The sequence below is a fragment of the Lichenostomus cassidix genome, chromosome 4, assembly GCF_008360975.1.
Source record: "Lichenostomus cassidix isolate B80296 chromosome 4, HeHo_3.0, whole genome shotgun sequence".
In the NCBI taxonomy this organism is placed as follows: Eukaryota; Metazoa; Chordata; class Aves; order Passeriformes; family Meliphagidae; genus Lichenostomus; species Lichenostomus cassidix.
In genome coordinates this window covers 11672517-11688098 of record NC_139484.1, presented here as the reverse complement: position 1 = coordinate 11688098, position 15582 = coordinate 11672517, and the positions used below count along the sequence as shown (strand labels likewise).

At 48.9% G+C, this 15582-nt stretch overlaps 1 protein-coding gene and 1 long non-coding RNA gene across 3 annotated transcripts in view; one reads left to right on the top strand and one right to left on the bottom strand.

Moving 5' to 3' along the window:
* Positions 1-15582, top strand: part of ANTXR2 (ANTXR cell adhesion molecule 2) — a 78696-nt gene that overhangs the window by 38589 nt on the left and 24525 nt on the right. Inside the window, exons 11-16 of the mRNA XM_085057898.1 lie at positions 2484-2562; positions 4791-4886; positions 9308-9349; positions 9904-9999; positions 12931-13098; positions 14127-14207. Coding sequence (XP_084914024.1) covers positions 2484-2562; positions 4791-4886; positions 9308-9349; positions 9904-9999; positions 12931-13098; positions 14127-14207 — 562 coding nt within the window. The remainder of the gene's footprint in view (positions 1-2483; positions 2563-4790; positions 4887-9307; positions 9350-9903; positions 10000-12930; positions 13099-14126; positions 14208-15582) is intronic.
* The window catches only part of LOC146437865 (uncharacterized), a 180249-nt gene continuing 169548 nt past the window's right edge, over positions 4882-15582 (bottom strand). The window contains exons 1-5 of one of the 2 annotated variants that reach the window (XR_014851571.1): positions 12813-12935; positions 11391-11565; positions 8544-10049; positions 8066-8189; positions 4882-6264 (exon numbers count right to left, since the gene is read on the bottom strand). This is a non-coding gene — a long non-coding RNA (uncharacterized LOC146437865). Of the gene's footprint in view, positions 6265-8065; positions 8190-8543; positions 10050-11390; positions 11566-12812; positions 12936-15582 lie in introns of those variants that run through there. The other variant, XR_014851570.1, reaches the window with a different exon arrangement.

The window sequence follows — 15582 nt, the reverse complement described above, 5'->3', positions numbered from 1 at the left end:
GGATGGGAATGAGCATCCTGGCTCCAAGCTCTGGAAAGCCACTGTCTGTGGCACTGCTGGGGTTGTGGGGAGGCATGAGGAGGGCTCTGCTGCTGTTCCCTGGAGCCTGGCTCCTGCAGCCCTGTGTGTCCAGCTGCATGGAGAGGAGCTGCTCAGCCTGGCATGTCCCTGGGGGGCTGCAGCAACAACACTGCCTGACCCTTGGGGGGTTCATTTTAGGGGCCCTGATGAGACACACCATGGCAGCTTTCCACACCACAGCCCTCAGCTGGGATCTGTGCTAGTACAAAACCAGTCCAGCCTCACCCTTCCCTGGTGAACCAGGCCTGTGTCCAAGGGCTGCCTGGCTGCAGGGACAGGAATGTTCTCTTGACCTGGCTGTTCTGAGCTCTGCTGGAGGGACTCGGCCCTCAGCCCACACACAACACTGACTGTCACCAGTGGGAAATGCAGGGGCCTGAGAAATGGGATTGCTGCTGCTTGTCATTTTCATTTCAAAATATTTGCAGTTTCTGCAGAGTGCTGAGCTAAATGCCTCACACACATGGCCGGTTGCTGGTAAACACTAAGATGTGTCTGTCTCTGAGCTGTGTGTGAATGAGTAGCAGAAACAGGACACCTCTGCCTGGGACTCCTGGTTTCAGGGGCAGCGTTACTATGAATCACAAGTACCCACAGCCCAGCAAACAGGTGGCTGCTCAAGAAATGAAAGAACGTGTTCGGTATCCCCTACAGCCATGACAGTCTCAGGGAAGGAGTGCTTTTGTGTGTTGACAGGTTCATCCTTTTGAAGATGAGGTAATTATCTGTGTGAGTTCACTCTGTGGCTTCCAGAACTGAGCGGGTATGATCAACTCCAGTGACATCTCCAGTGGCTCATCCCTGCAGCACTGTATCAGGGTGGGAGTGGGCAGGCAGGGCTGCTCTCCCGCAGTGAGTCCGTGCTGGAGCTGATTGCTCAGTGAGCCTGCTGCCTGGGATCTGTCAGCGCACTGACAGTGGGAGCGCGGGCACACAGAGCTGCGGGCAGGGGCTGGCACGTGGCACTGGGGCTGGGAAATGTAATCCAGCTAGTGCCTGTTATAACTAGGGACAGTTACTGTGTTGGGAACAGTGAAGTGTACAGTGGGCTCTAGTCCACTGGGGAATCTTGGCTATTTTACAGAATGTTTCACTCTGTAACCCAGCGAGATCAAGGACATGTCAAGGTCCCCAGGATGCCAGGGGATGATCCTTGTCTTTAGTGTGGGTTATGTGTTTTATCCAGATGTGTTTCGTGTTTTGCTCCATTTACTAGTAAAGACCATCTACCAGAACAGCCTCATTCCTCACTAGTGACATTCCAGGCAGGACTCAGAGGGCTGCCAGGACACACAGGGCTGGCGGAGCAGCTGCAGCAGTGTGTGAGCAGCTCAGCCTGGGGGTCCCCCTCTGCCCCAGAGAAGGCAGGAAACCCTCCTGCCCTGCAGTTCAGGGATGTTTGGCCAAACCTGAGCAGAATTCTCCTGCTGGAATTTCCCCCAGCATTCCTCAGTACAATGCCAAAATAAATAACTGGAATTAAATATAATAAAAAGCACCACATTTAAAAAAAGTAATCATTGACAAAAGTTTCAGTGTAGTTTATTTATTGCTCTGCAAGGGAATTGAATTGTTTTGGGGTTTTTATTGGTTCTGATTCACTTATTACAGTGAATTCCAATTAGAAGGAAATTAGAGTTATTCTTTGTGTTGGATCAATTATTCATAACGGAGATCACTTAAAAATTAGTTTAGTGGAAGCAACTTATTTCATTTTTGCTAAAACTGAAGAAGAAATTAGCCAAATTAGCTAAAATAGCTTTGAACTCCATATTGACGAAAGCGTTTGTGCCAGAATAAAAACTCATGACATGTAAGAACGGTATAAATGATTAATCTTTTTAGTTCATGGATATCTACATTTTTATTTAATTACATCTATGCATAACATAAACTGTCTGAATCCCGGGAATCCAAGCCAGAGAAGCTGAAGAGTCTTCTTCTGTTTAACATCCACCATGTGTTGTTTTCTTGTAGGGTTAATTTGTAAAATGTAAACCACATACCATTTGTATGCAGTGTTTAGGGCTATTTATAGCAAGTCCTGACCATTTATAATTATCCAACATCTTTATCCATAATGTCTGCGTGTGACTAAGGAGATAGTTATGGAACAGACAAAGTAATACTAATTTTACAGTTTAACTTCAATTTCTCTTATGTAAAACTCTTGGGAGTATTTTGTGCTCCAAGGAATGGAGAAGAGATATGCTCTACTTTGGTCTCCTCTTTGTTGAGGAGACCAAATTTATTCTCAAATAAGAATAAGCACAGGCTTCCATTTCCCCTCTGAGGCCACTCCTTGTGGAGCAGAGGCTGTAGGTACAAGTGCCTCTGGAGCAGGTATGAGCCTTTCTTGGCTGTTCTTTGGCTGCTCAGATTTCTTCTTCCTCTCTTTGCAGAACCCTGGAGGTTTTGGTGAGTTTGAATGAAGGCCAGTCTTTCATGTCCAGCTCGTTAACCATCACTGCATCAGAGTGTGTAAGTTAAGAACGACTTCCTTAATTCTGTGTAAAATCCCCACACCCTGCTTCTCTTTGGGCTTTGCCATTGCATGACCTCAGAGCAGAGAACCTCTGCTCCCTGTGTAAAGGTGTAGCTTTCAAAACCCTGGGAGGCTTCCCTGCCCTTGGAGTCCTGCTCACTGTAGATATCATGTCCTGAGTGCCAGGCGTGACAGTCACCTGGGCTTCCATTGCAGTGTGGCTCTCCCCTGAGCAGGACTGGAGGGAGCAGACAGGCACAAGCTTGGGCCTTCAGCTTGCATGTGGAGAGAGGTCACAGTCCTGCAGGAGGGACTAACATGCCATAGCTCTTGTTAATCCAGGCAGACAGCCTGTCCAAGCACAGACTGGAGTATCCCATTCACACTTGGGAGTGTGGCTGTGTGAACATCCTGCTAAGTCTGATCACAGTTACAGGAGAGCTAAAAACCTATTCTGAGAACAACCACACACTTGTGCAGCCAATGACTGTTCTAATGTAATCCAAATATTCTCTAGTCTCACATTTCTGCTCTCCTTTAGTTCCTTTTGTATTACACAGGACAGTTGGGATTTGTAGAGGGACACACAGTCCCACAGTGTTGAGCATATGCTATGCATATGGGCCTTTAAATGTGTCTTACCTTAAGTGTGACTTGAGAGCAGCTTTCCCATCAGGCGTGGAGCACAGGGAGCAGTCGCTTTTGCTCATCACCGTGCTTTGCTCCCAACAGAATTTCTGTGCTCATAGATCAGTAACCTAAATGAGAAAAAATGACATCTTTCTTCTATTCATTTAAAACCTCACTATTTGTGCAACTGTAGAAATCAAGAGACCCAGTGCAGCCCTGCGGTTTTGAGAAGGGGAAGCCTGACTGAGCTGGGAGCTGAAGGAACACCCAGAGCCCCAGTCACAGCTGGCTGTTTCAGGCCTGTCAGTCGGCAGTCTTACACCCAAGCAGGGTGAGTGAGGGCTGTGCAGCACAGGAGCCTGCTGCAGCCCAGCTGCAGCCTGCCTGTACCTCAGCCCTCCCAGAGAAGGCAGCACATGGTGCCCCTGTAAGAGCTGCCAGGAGTGCACAGAGAGGGAACAGAAAAGCCCTGATGCAAAGCAGCTCAGAGCGAGGCACTGGGCATGGCCTTCCCATTGTGCTGCATGGCAGCTCTGCTGCTCTGTGCTCACAGCCTGCCCTGGCAGGAAGCAGGGGGGTACAGATGTGCACAGGCAGGAAGAGCTGCCGTGCTTCTCAGCAGCCTTTTTTGTCTCTTCTTGGTTTCTGCTCTTGGCCTGTGCTGTAGCAAAGGCGGCTCCACACAAGAACTGCTGTTTCCATAGTAGCAGATGGGCAACTCAAGAAATGGGTCACTGCTAGAACTGCTCTCTAATTCTGGGAGCTGAGCAGCTGATGGCTGACTGAGAGATGAGTTACAAGTCCCAACAAACACACATTACTGCAGCGAAAACAAACAAAAATGCATGGCATTAGGCACCCATTGTACCTGTGTGCCTCACTGCACCTGGGGTACAGCTCTGTTCGAGCCCCATGTGCAGTGGAGCACCTCCAGTACAACTCTTCTCACTGGGTCAGGACTACTCACATAGTATTCCAGTCTCAGTGATTTCCTCGGTCTCTCCTTTCCTTTTTTCCCAGCAGAAGTCTGAATAACTTCTGTTTTCCTAGGATCACTGTTGTGTTTCTGTCAGTGTTGTTCTAAAAGCCTGAGTGTAGGAATAAAGACACCCCCAGGAAGTGGGTTGGAGGCGTGGGAGGTGGGTTGCTCAGTTGTGCAGTACAAGTGTTGCTGGAAGCAGGAACACTCCTTCAGTTTCAGGTTCACACAGCATGGCTGCAGGGAGTCAGCGTGCCACAATCTGTGCAGGAGTGTGGGCGATCAGCATCAAAGCCTCAGATGTGTCCTGTTAATAGAGATGCCTTAAAATCTCCCCCTACACTCCTCATTCCATTTGTGACACCTGTGTCCTCATGGAGGAGAAGGACACCTCCACAAGCTTAGGATGAGACTTCCCGTGTCTGTGTCTGATGGCTTATTCCTTAGGAGGCAGTGGACTCTCTCTTTTCCTCTGGCTGGGCCTCGTTCTGACCTCAGAGCTATCAGTTTAATGAGTTTTACATCAGAAGGAGCCCCCTGACCTGAGCAGAACTAATGCTGGCTTTTGGGGCAAGCGGGTGAAGCAGCACTGATGCTGTCCCTCTGTCTCCTCAGTCCAGTGGTGCGGCAGCGCTCATTGCCGTCCTCGTGCTGTTGCTGCTGGTGGCACTCGGCCTGCTCTGGTGGTTCTGGCCCCTCTGCTGCAAAGTGGTGAGTACAGACTGTGGGAACAGCCCCTGCACCCTGAGCCACGGGTGGGAAACACAGATCCTGCAGGAAACCGGTTAAGTGACAGGGAGGCAGCTTGGGGGAGCTTGTGACGGGCAGGAAAGGGCTGGTGAGCCCAGCTCCAGCACTGGTGCTCCACTGGGCACAGCCCCTGCCTGTCTGTGAGCTGCACACACAGGAACCAGCACCAGCATGGGGCTGTTACTGGGAGTGGGGTGGCCAAAATGGTGTGCAGATGTTACCCTGAAATCAAGGACCACTTTAAAAGTGCTCTCACTAAAATTGGTATTTGTAGTCCATTATGGGCTCTCAGGTTGGAAATCCCTATTTGTTTTCATAATCCCTGCACACATCCATCTCTTTAGCTAAATGCACTCTCCATCCTCACCCCAGCAGCAGCAGTGCTGGTCACTCGACTCCTGCCATTCCTTTCTGGGGGAGTGTTAAATGGGTGAAGTTTATTATTCATCCAGCTCCAGGACAGCTGGGGGAACTTGGCAAATTGAGATTGCTTCCAGGCTGGTCTGGGTTCCTGGTCTTGTCTGGGGCTTGTGGAATGTTGGGCAGAGAGGAACTGGCCTTCTCACCTGATTGTACTGCAGCCCTCATAACCCAGGCAGTCCATTGGGTTCCTGGCTGTCCAAGGGCAGGAAATCCTCAGCCTCCATCTGCACCCTTCACAGTCTGGGGTTCCTGAGGTGAGAACAAACAGCCTTTCTTCTTTCTCATTCTACACAGCACAGGCCCCACAGAAATCCAGGGAGCTTTCCGTTAATCACCTCACCTCCGCTTTACTTTATATGGTGAGCCTCCCTGTGGAAAATGAACACTGGAAATCAGTAAGAAGCAAGTTCCTGGTTTTCTTATTTTAAATAACCTAACCTTGATTCATAAACCAGCCTCAAAAGTTAAAATTCCTACATGAAGCAGTCCAGTGGATAGTTCTACAGTAATAATTTCCAGCCATATGAACCCATAGCTCTTCAAACGTTTGGGACCTCCATGTTTCCTCCCACCTCCTGTGGGTACTATTTGTTACTTCAAAAGAAAAGATAATCTTAGGCCTCTTTGCAACAGCACCACTCAGTCCCACACGCTGTTGCACTGAACCTACAGCCAAATACTGATTCCTTCTTCTGGTTTTGATGGCTGTTCCTTGGGTTCTTGTGCTGAGCCTCAGTTCCTGCCCTTTTCTCCTGCACCTGAGTCTTGGACATCACCTGGAAGGGCCACTTGTGGCTTAGTAGTCCTGGGCTTCAGGGCAGCGTCCTTGAGGAGAGGAGCAGCATTAGGGCCAAGCAGGACCTGCTGTTCCCTTCCTCTGGCTCTGCTCTCCTGGCAGAGCACAGCACTTGCTTCCCTGGAACAAAGAGCGGGAGCACAGGAGTCAGAACCCGGTTGAAAAGAGAGGCACAGGGTGTTGTGGGCAGAACAAGTGTCTGGAGACAGGCAGGTGCATTGCCCCTGCCCGCAGGCCCAGCTCCATCCTGGCTGGGGCTTGGTCTTGGCAGCGTTCCATAGTGTGAGTCCCATGGACACTCAGAGGGTGGGGCAGGGGGACTCCTCTTCCTTTTCCTTCCTTCTCCCTTGCTTCCAAGGGTTTCACTGTGACAGTTCTGTCACTTGTCCCTCGCTATGGAACATATGATTGCAGCAAGCTGGCTGCAGGCTCTGTGCTGACATCTCCTAATGCCCACATCATGGAGCACCAGAGAAGTGTTAACGAGTGGATCAGAGGCACTACTGCCTCAAGCACCAACTTCTTTTCTTATATGATTTTTTAAAATAAATCAGCTCTTCTTCAAACTCAAGCCTTCATTCTTTTCAACTCACTAAATGAGATGGAGACTTGCCTGGAGAGGCTGATGATAAAACCAAACAAATTGAGGAAGCAGCCCATCTCTCCGTGAGGTTGATAAGACAGCGGCGTCACTGAGAGGCTTCTGCGATGAAACAATTTGAATCCAGCTCAGGACAAGTTAATTTACAATGCTCTGGTCTTCCTCAGTGCAGTTCTGTGTGCAGCTCCATGCAGAGCTGCACGTGTGCCTTGGATTTCTCTTCTTTATCAACAGCTTTCTACTGATTTCGCTTGGAATATCACACGATGGAAAATAATCCTTGTGTGTGCACGTGTGATTCAAGTGTGTGAGTGTGAGAGCCTGTGGAAGCATAAGGATGCAGGCATTGACATTCCAGTGCTGTCAGCAGGGTGAGGAGCTGCTACTCAAGGCAGATTATTTTCTCACACCACTGTCACTTTTAAAACAAGTTTCATTTTCTGAAGCCATTAGAAATAACAGCTAATTAATGGATTGCTTGGCTTTAAACTGAACTTCCCCTCAAACTTCAGGGAGTTCAGGAGCTGGCACACGATTAGATCCTCCACTTGGGGAGACAAGCAAAAGCTGCCATTGACTGTTGCCTTTGGAAGCCACAGTGAGATCAAGAAGTCAGTTTTCCCTTGTTCAGGGTGGGAATTGTGATTCCTACCTCCCAGTGGGTGCAGGGCCCACAGGAATCCCATCCCTCATCACAGAGAGGTTTGCTGGTCAAAGCTGTCTGTGCTCAGACAGATGTGAGGTTTCGGAGTGATACAGCTACAGAAGGACAATGCCATTTCTTATGGGCACATACCAACCTGCTGCTTAGGAGGACTTTCTCCTGTACAGCTTCCAGGCCTGGCAGAGAAATAGATTGTTTTGCAATGATGGTTAGGGACAGATGAAATGGAAACAAGGACAGAAATTAAATAAGGTGGCCCTTCATTGAGTGAAAGTGCTGCTTACTGTTCCCCGTCTCCTAATTACTTTCAGTGAGAATGAAGTATCTCCAGGCTTTGGAAAACCCTACTCAGCATCCAAGTATCTTTCAGAATCTGTCCCACGATCCCTTTGTGTTGCTGTTTCATGTAAAATAAGGGTAGTAATTCCAGTGTGGCTCTCAGGAATGTTTCACTAATTAAATAGTTACTTTCTGTAAAGTATTCTGGAAACTCCTGATGGCTGGAAAGAAAAAGTGTTCAGAACTATTTAAAGAAAAGTAATTTCTGGCATGGTTTTGCAACATCATAGCAGCAAAGGGATGTCTAGTTAAAATCCACAGTTCATTGTCCAATACTCCCAAAGGACTCTGAGCTTGCCAAATGGACCATTCCATACCTTAAACCTGAAGGGCTGTGGAGAACTGGTTCCAGGGGTGCCATAACTTATTTCTCCTATTCGGCAGAATTCCTGTATGCACTGCTGAAAGTGCACAGCCTGTTTAGGCAGTCAGTAGTAAAAACTGTGGGTAAATCAAGATGGAAAACTCCATTGATCAAGGAAAATACGTTTCTTTCATGTATTATGTTGACCATCTCTGCAGTGCTATTGTTCATAGGCAGTGATTAATGAAAGCACTAAAATTAATAGCACAGAGTGAATAAAATAAGGCATAATTCAGTTAAGGTACTTAAACCTGTGTTAGATTGAGGTGTTTGTCAGCATGGACAGTTTGGGATATGTTTGTATAATATCAAGGCATAGCAGGAACAGACTCCTTCATATTCATGGTGTATTTTTTTAGTCATTTCCAGGCAATGCCCAAGCCCAGAACATGGACTGATGTCACCAAAGAACTTACTTTTAGCTTACAGACCTTCTTTTCTTGTGGAGGAACAGCTGTGCATTCAGTTTTCAGCTGAATCAGGGAAGAGGGTCCCTTGCCTGCCTCTTCCCTCCCGGGACTGTCAGTGCTGGGCATTCTCTGAGCTTTACAGTGTGGATGTGATAAAGGCAACGGGAAGAGAATGTAGGGAGAGATTTAAATAGAGGTGTAAGAAATGCTCCCGGGAGTGGGCCTCACCCTGAGCAGTGTCAGAAGTGTGGGAGCGTGACTGCAGTGCAGGCACTGCACAGTCATGGAGCTGGGAAATGTGAGAGCTGCGGAAGCGCCTGGGACATCCAGAGGTGAAGCCTGTGCTGCCAGAAGGCATTTCACACTTGTCACTGGGCCAGAGACTCCCCAGTAGCATGGCAGCAGCAGCAGCAGCCCAGCCCATGGCTGTGCAGGACCTCACACATGCCTCGGCCACTTTCCCTCTGGGATTGCTGATGGACTCCGGGGGTCTCAGCACTGGCTGTTCCTCAGAGCGGCTGAGGCTCATCCGGCCAGGAAGCATGGTGGCAGACATGTCTGCCCACAGTGTCTGCAGGCCAGGGGTGGCATGTTCTGGCAGACAGATGGGTGTAATTTCCAGAAGGCCTCTCTGACAGAGGCTCAGGGGAGCAGGCAGCAGTGGCTGCCAGCTCGCCAGCAAATGTGGGGGCTCGGATGTAAACAGTTCAGTCTTACCATGGTCTGTTGCCTTTTGGCTGCTGCCAGTGCAGCACCTTATTCTTTCCTGTGTTTTGCTCTTTCAGGTCATCAAGGATCCCCCTCCACCTCCACCAGCCCCCAAAGAGGTATGGTCTGATAGTGCTACTCTGACCGTATTGCTCACATGGAACCACTCCTGTGCTTCCCTGCACTCTGCATGTCTGACTCCTTGTCTGAGTGCTGCTGGAGAAAGGACTGCCCCGGGGGGAACCTTCAGCAGAGAACAGGGCCCAGATCTCTGCTCTGTCTCAGCTCAGTGTGGCCTGAATTAAGCCCAGATGCACAGAAACATTTAGGGCCTTTATCCCAAGATAGCTGGACATTGTTTTTCCCATTCTGCACTGAAAGCAGAAAGACTGAATAGCCCTTGTCCAACGTCTAAGATTCATATAGGACTTAGGCAGCATTTCCCCCCAGCTTTGGCATTCCAGATGCTGAGGAATTCCCCTTACAAGGGAATTTCTCTCCCTCTTAAGGGCAGTAATGCACTGGAGGCTCTGCTGTCCTCAGTGTTTGCTCCCCTTTCATAACCAACAGGGTATGGTCTGTGAACTCTGGTGAAATACACTGAAAAGACATTTAGTGTGTGTGTGTGTGTGTGTATCTTTTTAAAGTAAGTATCATTTGAATGTACTCACAGGAAGAAGAACAGGAGCCCTTGCCTTCCAAGAAGTGGCCCACGGTGGATGCTTCCTACTACGGTGGACGAGGAGTTGGGGGGATTAAGAGGATGGAGGTTGGTATGATCTGGAGGTGGCAGCTCCCTCAAGCACGAGCTCTCTGAGCCTGCAAGTATGGAAACAAAGACTTGAAAGTGCACTGAAAATACAAGGCCATAATGTGTGCTTGTCTTCCACTGGCATAAGCCTTGGAAAATTCGTTCCCATATCGAACAATTCTGACCTTGCCTCTGAAAGAACAGCTTTCAGTAGTTCCATTTGACTGGGACTTTAAATAGCTGCCTCAAGACATGCTCTTTCCATCAAGCTAATGAGAAAGAGAGAGTGAGAGTCTTTTCTGCGTGTTTTGGAAGGAATTACAGTGAAACATAAGTCCCCCAAGTGTGGGCCAGCCAAATGCGCTGACAATGGTGACGCTGAGGAGAGGCTTGATCCCAGAGGGACTCGCAGTGACAACAGAGCCTGTCTTTGAAGAGACATGATAGCATCATGTTAATTAAAACAGAATGAAGAATGTGCATCCTTATGGGCACATCCTTATGGCAGGTTTTATAGTCAAGTCAGCCTTTATGGAATGTGCAAAGCAGTTCCTAACAGCAATCCAGGAAGCTGTCTCTGTCTGAAACACCCACCTAGGCCATACTGAGGTGTCCTGATGAAACTCTAAAGGTATTGGTCTAATCAGCTTTGCTTAAGTACTTTCTAAATGCAGCAGCAGAACATGCAGGTTTGAAGCTGTGTTGCTTACATGCATTTTCTCCAGCAATTCAGAATTGCTAATTTAGAAGAGCTTCAGATTTCACAAAAAGCAAACATTTTGTGCAGTGTTTTTCAGAGGCAAACTAGGAAATGCTTTCCAACATCAAGCATTACAAGCCTGGATTTCTGAGGGGAACTATGATAGCCTCCAGGAGGGGCTCCAGGAGGGGTTCCAAGGTTTAAACCATTCCAGTCTAAATGTGATCCTGCATAATGGAGCAGAGACCTCATGAACACAAGTGACATCAGGACCACAAAGAAATGCATGTTCAGCCCATGGCAAAAACACAAATGTAGAAACCGATGATTAGGTTAGAAAACCTTTCCATCTGTGGTAGGAATTTTGTGCAGGACTAAGGGCTAAAGATGTAAACCAACTGAAATTCCTGCCAGCAATCATGGGCCCTTGAAAGGCCCCCCATTCTGTGGGGCTGTAGCTCTGTCCATCTCTGGGACCCCGGAATAGTGACAGGTCTGGCTGGGCACTGATGGTCAGTGCCTCCAGGTTTGACTGGGGAGCTTCATCTCTGCCCTACATTGTCTGTGACTGGGGCTGGGAAAACAGGCTCAGGTTGTTGGGAGATCACGACAGGCCTCACGGCTCTCCCTGGATCAGGAGGGCACACTGCTCCTTTGGGGAGTCAGGGCAGACACCACAGAAAACACTCCAAGGGAGGTTGATCTTTACCTGGCAGTTAAAGGTGGTTTCTGTGCCCTGGCCAGCAACAAACTTGCTGGCCCAGTCATGACATTTCTTCCATGTTTGCAGTCCATGTGGCAGTGCAGTTGTCTGGTTTTTATTGTTTCTCTGGCCTCTGTTGTTCTGCCATTCCTCTGGCAGCTTGATTCCTCTGGCAGCTTTCCTGTGTGGAGAAGAGGAGGGACAGAACCAGCACTATTGCACTTCCCACTCCTGTGCTGGGGCAGTTACCCATCCACTGCTGCCTTTCCCACGAGCTCCACCGCTCTGTGACAGCCCCAAATAGCTTGGGCAGTACTGTTTGCTCTCCCTAGCCCTGTCTTTTTGCATTGCTTTAAAGTTTGGTGATGTCATTGCCAGACACCCCTGTTACAGTTAATTCATTTTTATGTCAAAATTGGGTGGTCAGACTCTGCCAGTTCCAGTTTTTTTCTGGGTGAAGTGGCTTCTGTCTGAAGGAGAAGTAATTTTTTCAGGGAGAGATCCACCATCTAAATGGTTTTAACAGAGTTTAAAATACATTTTAGCAGCCACGTGACAACCACTGTAAAAGTATCACTGATCACAGTGAAAGACACAAGTGTACAGGGCCCTCTTTGCAGGCCAGACCCCAGCAAATGGCATGATTATGACAAGTCTTGCTGAAATGATCCAGGCCACTTTCACTAAGGATTCTCAAACTCCAGCCATAGCCTTTTGCTGTCCCTTTTCGGATGAGAAGGGAACAGCCTTGTCCAGGCTTGTTTCAAACAGCCCTGCTCAGATTGCTGCATGGTGCTTCCAGTTACAAGGTGAAATAGGATTCCTGCAGCAAGGTGAATCATCCCTCTTAGGGGGAAGGTTTTTTCATATATTTCCGCTGCAGAGCACAGTGAGTGTAGCGTTTATGGAAATGGGACTATGTGTCTGTCTCCCCAACAGTGGTAACCCAGGTTTCCTTCTCTTTCAACTCTTTGTATATATTTTATACACTCGTAGCAGTGATTAACATACACATTGCTACATGTTCTGCATGCACTTAGGCAGGTTAGACTGCATCACCTGCATTTCTCCAGTGTGTATCCTGCAGGACAACATGGAAACCTGAGCAGCTTTAATGAGCTTCTGCTCAAACCTGCCCAAGCATCACATATGATCTACACTGGGGTTCTCAAAAACTGTCTGGGTGAGGAAACCTGGGTTCCAGAAATCTTGGCTTTCATGGGTGCCAGATTAAAGTCTGGTATTTTAGGATAAATACTAAGTGGAAATTATTTTTATATTATTACTTAGAGAAGATTTCACAGATTCCCTGTCTCCTGTACAGCCCATATGAAGCATGATAGGATTTTCTTTCACTACTGAAACTTATTTACAGACATTTAGCTAAGACTGTTGTTAAAATAAATGAAGAGGTAATGTTCTCAGTACCTCCTCTCTTGTTTATCCAGCCCCTCTTCCAAACGTTTTCTTGTGCAGCTCCCTCTGTTACTTGCAGCAGTTTCCGGGCCCTGTGGTACGCTCACACCTGAACTCTGCCTTTTCTCAGGTGCGCTGGGGCGACAAAGGCTCCACAGAAGAAGGGGCCAGGTTGGAAAAAGCAAAGAATGCTGTGGTGAAACTCCCAGAAGAACCAGAAGAACCTTTTCACCCTAAACCACCTAAACCAAAGCCTACCTCACCAGCCATGCAGCAGAAGTGGTACACGCCAATCAAGGTAATCTGTTCAGTCTTTGGTATGATTTATCACTAAGGGCTGAATTCTCTGTGCCTTACGCAGGCTGAGCTGTGTTACTTTCCAAGTGTTCCCATTCAAGTGTAATGTACTATTCTCAAAGGGAACACCTACTCAGCAGGAATGGCAGGAGCAGTTTGTAGCCCTAAATGCAATACTTGATCATTACTGCTGCCATGTTCTGTTTGCCTTCCCTTAAAAAGGGACATATTGTACAGTGAGAGCATTAAAATCTATGGGGGCTTTGTTGGCTTAGTAGAGCTAATTAAACCAAAACTGCACAGTTTGTAGCTGCTACACTAAGTATTAAACACACATTGTCATTACAAACTAAGAAAAGCAAAAAATTATATAAAACAATGTAATGCAAGAAGCCTGAAAAGAAGCTAAGTGTTCTATTTGGCTCATAATAATGGTGGTCTGAGTCACCTGCAAACACAGCACAAGCATTTCTTACAAGCAAAGTGTGGGTCTGTAAATACCTTGTTTTAAGGTGTTAAGAGCAGAAAACACATAGGTGTAGCTGGGACTCTGGATACTTCTGTGTTCCCATGTGTCTGTGTATCCTTTCTGACCCCCAGAAAGCCATGAAGCTGTGATGTGCAGACACACAGGCAGGGTCTGGAACCATCCGTGCACAGCGCGATGCTCCTAACCAGCAGGAGAGGTGCTGTGTGTGCCCTGTGCAGGAGCTGCACACCTGCGGCGAACCTGCCACACCCACAGCACGTGGGACTCACCCTGTGGCACAGCCGAGTGCCACATGCCCAGCAGGGCCCACGTGTGTGCTGTAAAACAAATGTATTCATGTGGGATAAACCCCAGACGGACAGGTGGGCAGGAGCAGCGCTGCAGTGGCTGAGGGGGACACAGCCCAGGCTTAGCTCTGCTTGCCCGGCTCCAGGGAAGTGGTGCTCTGTTGTGGCAGCCCACGTGCCCGCGATGCCCCCAGCAGCCCCAGTGCAGCTGGAGTGTGCCATGCCCTAACTCGGCCCGCTGTGTCACTGCAGGGCCGGCTGGATGCGCTGTGGGCGCTGCTGCGGCGCCAGTACGACAGAGTCTCGCTGATGCGGCCCCAGCAAGGAGACCAGGTGGGTGTGCGGCGCGGCCGGCGAGGGGCTGGGGCACAGCCAGCCTGGCAGCTCTGGTGGGGGGCAGAGAGCCACCGGAGTGGCACGGTGGGGAGGGTGATGCACCGGGGAATCCGCGCGGCGAAAGGGGCATCGCGCCGGCCTGGAGATGTGGTGCCAACACCTGCAGGGCTCTTGCAGGCAGAGGGAGGGGTGCTGGATGCGGTGTGCGCTCAGGTGGAGAACAGGAACACAGCCTCGTGCAGGGTAAACTCTCTCACAGGGACACAGATCGCTCTCAGACCCAGCTGTTTGTAAGAGCAGAGGCTGGCAATAATGTCCATGCAGGTTGCTTCCCAGAGCTTTACACTTCCACAACAAAGGCATCTTTCACAGAACAAAAAGGTGAGGAAATGCGTTTCTCAGACAATCCTTTTTCCTGGGACACTCGTGGCCACTAAAAAAAGGGCCTCTGCCCCAAACACTGCTCTGATGAGGGCACAGAGCTGCTCTTTGCACCTCTGACAGTGAAGCCAGATTGGGTACATCTGATTGCTGCTCCTCAGGAAAGTATCCCTTTGGATGTCAGCATTTATCTCTTGAGACCACGCAGCTTCCTGTCTGTGGCACTTGGGAAGAGCCACAGGAGCAAACACTTTCCTTTAAACAGGATGGCAGCAGATCACAGTGTCACATACCACAGAGCACTACGTGCAGGAATACTTTGCACTATACAACATGAAGGCGACATGAAATGATGAGAGGGCTGAAGGGGAGGGAGTTACATGTGGTAGAATGGGAGGTAATGGGAATTTCGATTATTTTCCTGGGATGAAGTTGGTGCTGTTCAAAAGGAAGACGAGGTGAGATTAAAGTAAGACAAGTGTTGGAAGCAGCAGAATGGCCAAGTGCAGTGCTGCAGGTGGAGAGTACAGCTGGGTACAGGTGTTAGTGTTGTTACCCTGGCAGGTGAGTCACTGTTAGCGTGAACAGTGCGTGTGACATGGAGCAGCATTAACAGCAGCAAATCTACATACAAAATACATGGCACAATACCATTTAACAGGCAAATTCCATGTAAACAGGAACACAGAAGTGGTGCCTTAAAAGGCTAAAAAAGTGTCAGCAGGCCCTGTTTTGGGGATTTCTGCCCCTAAAGGCAGGGAGTTACTGTGAGGATTGCCCTTGGGGCAGGCTTTGCTGAGCCATTGTGCAGTCAGACACTTGCCTTTCTCAGGCCTGACAGGAGCAACACTGGCCAGCACCTCGGCTTGTGAAAAACAGAGCAGTGGCTGAAGGGAAAAGAATATATTGTGCCTAAGTGAATTGCGGGTCAGGTGCGACCTGTGTCACTGCAGAGCACCATTTCTGTCTGCGCAGTGTTTGGTGTCCTGGG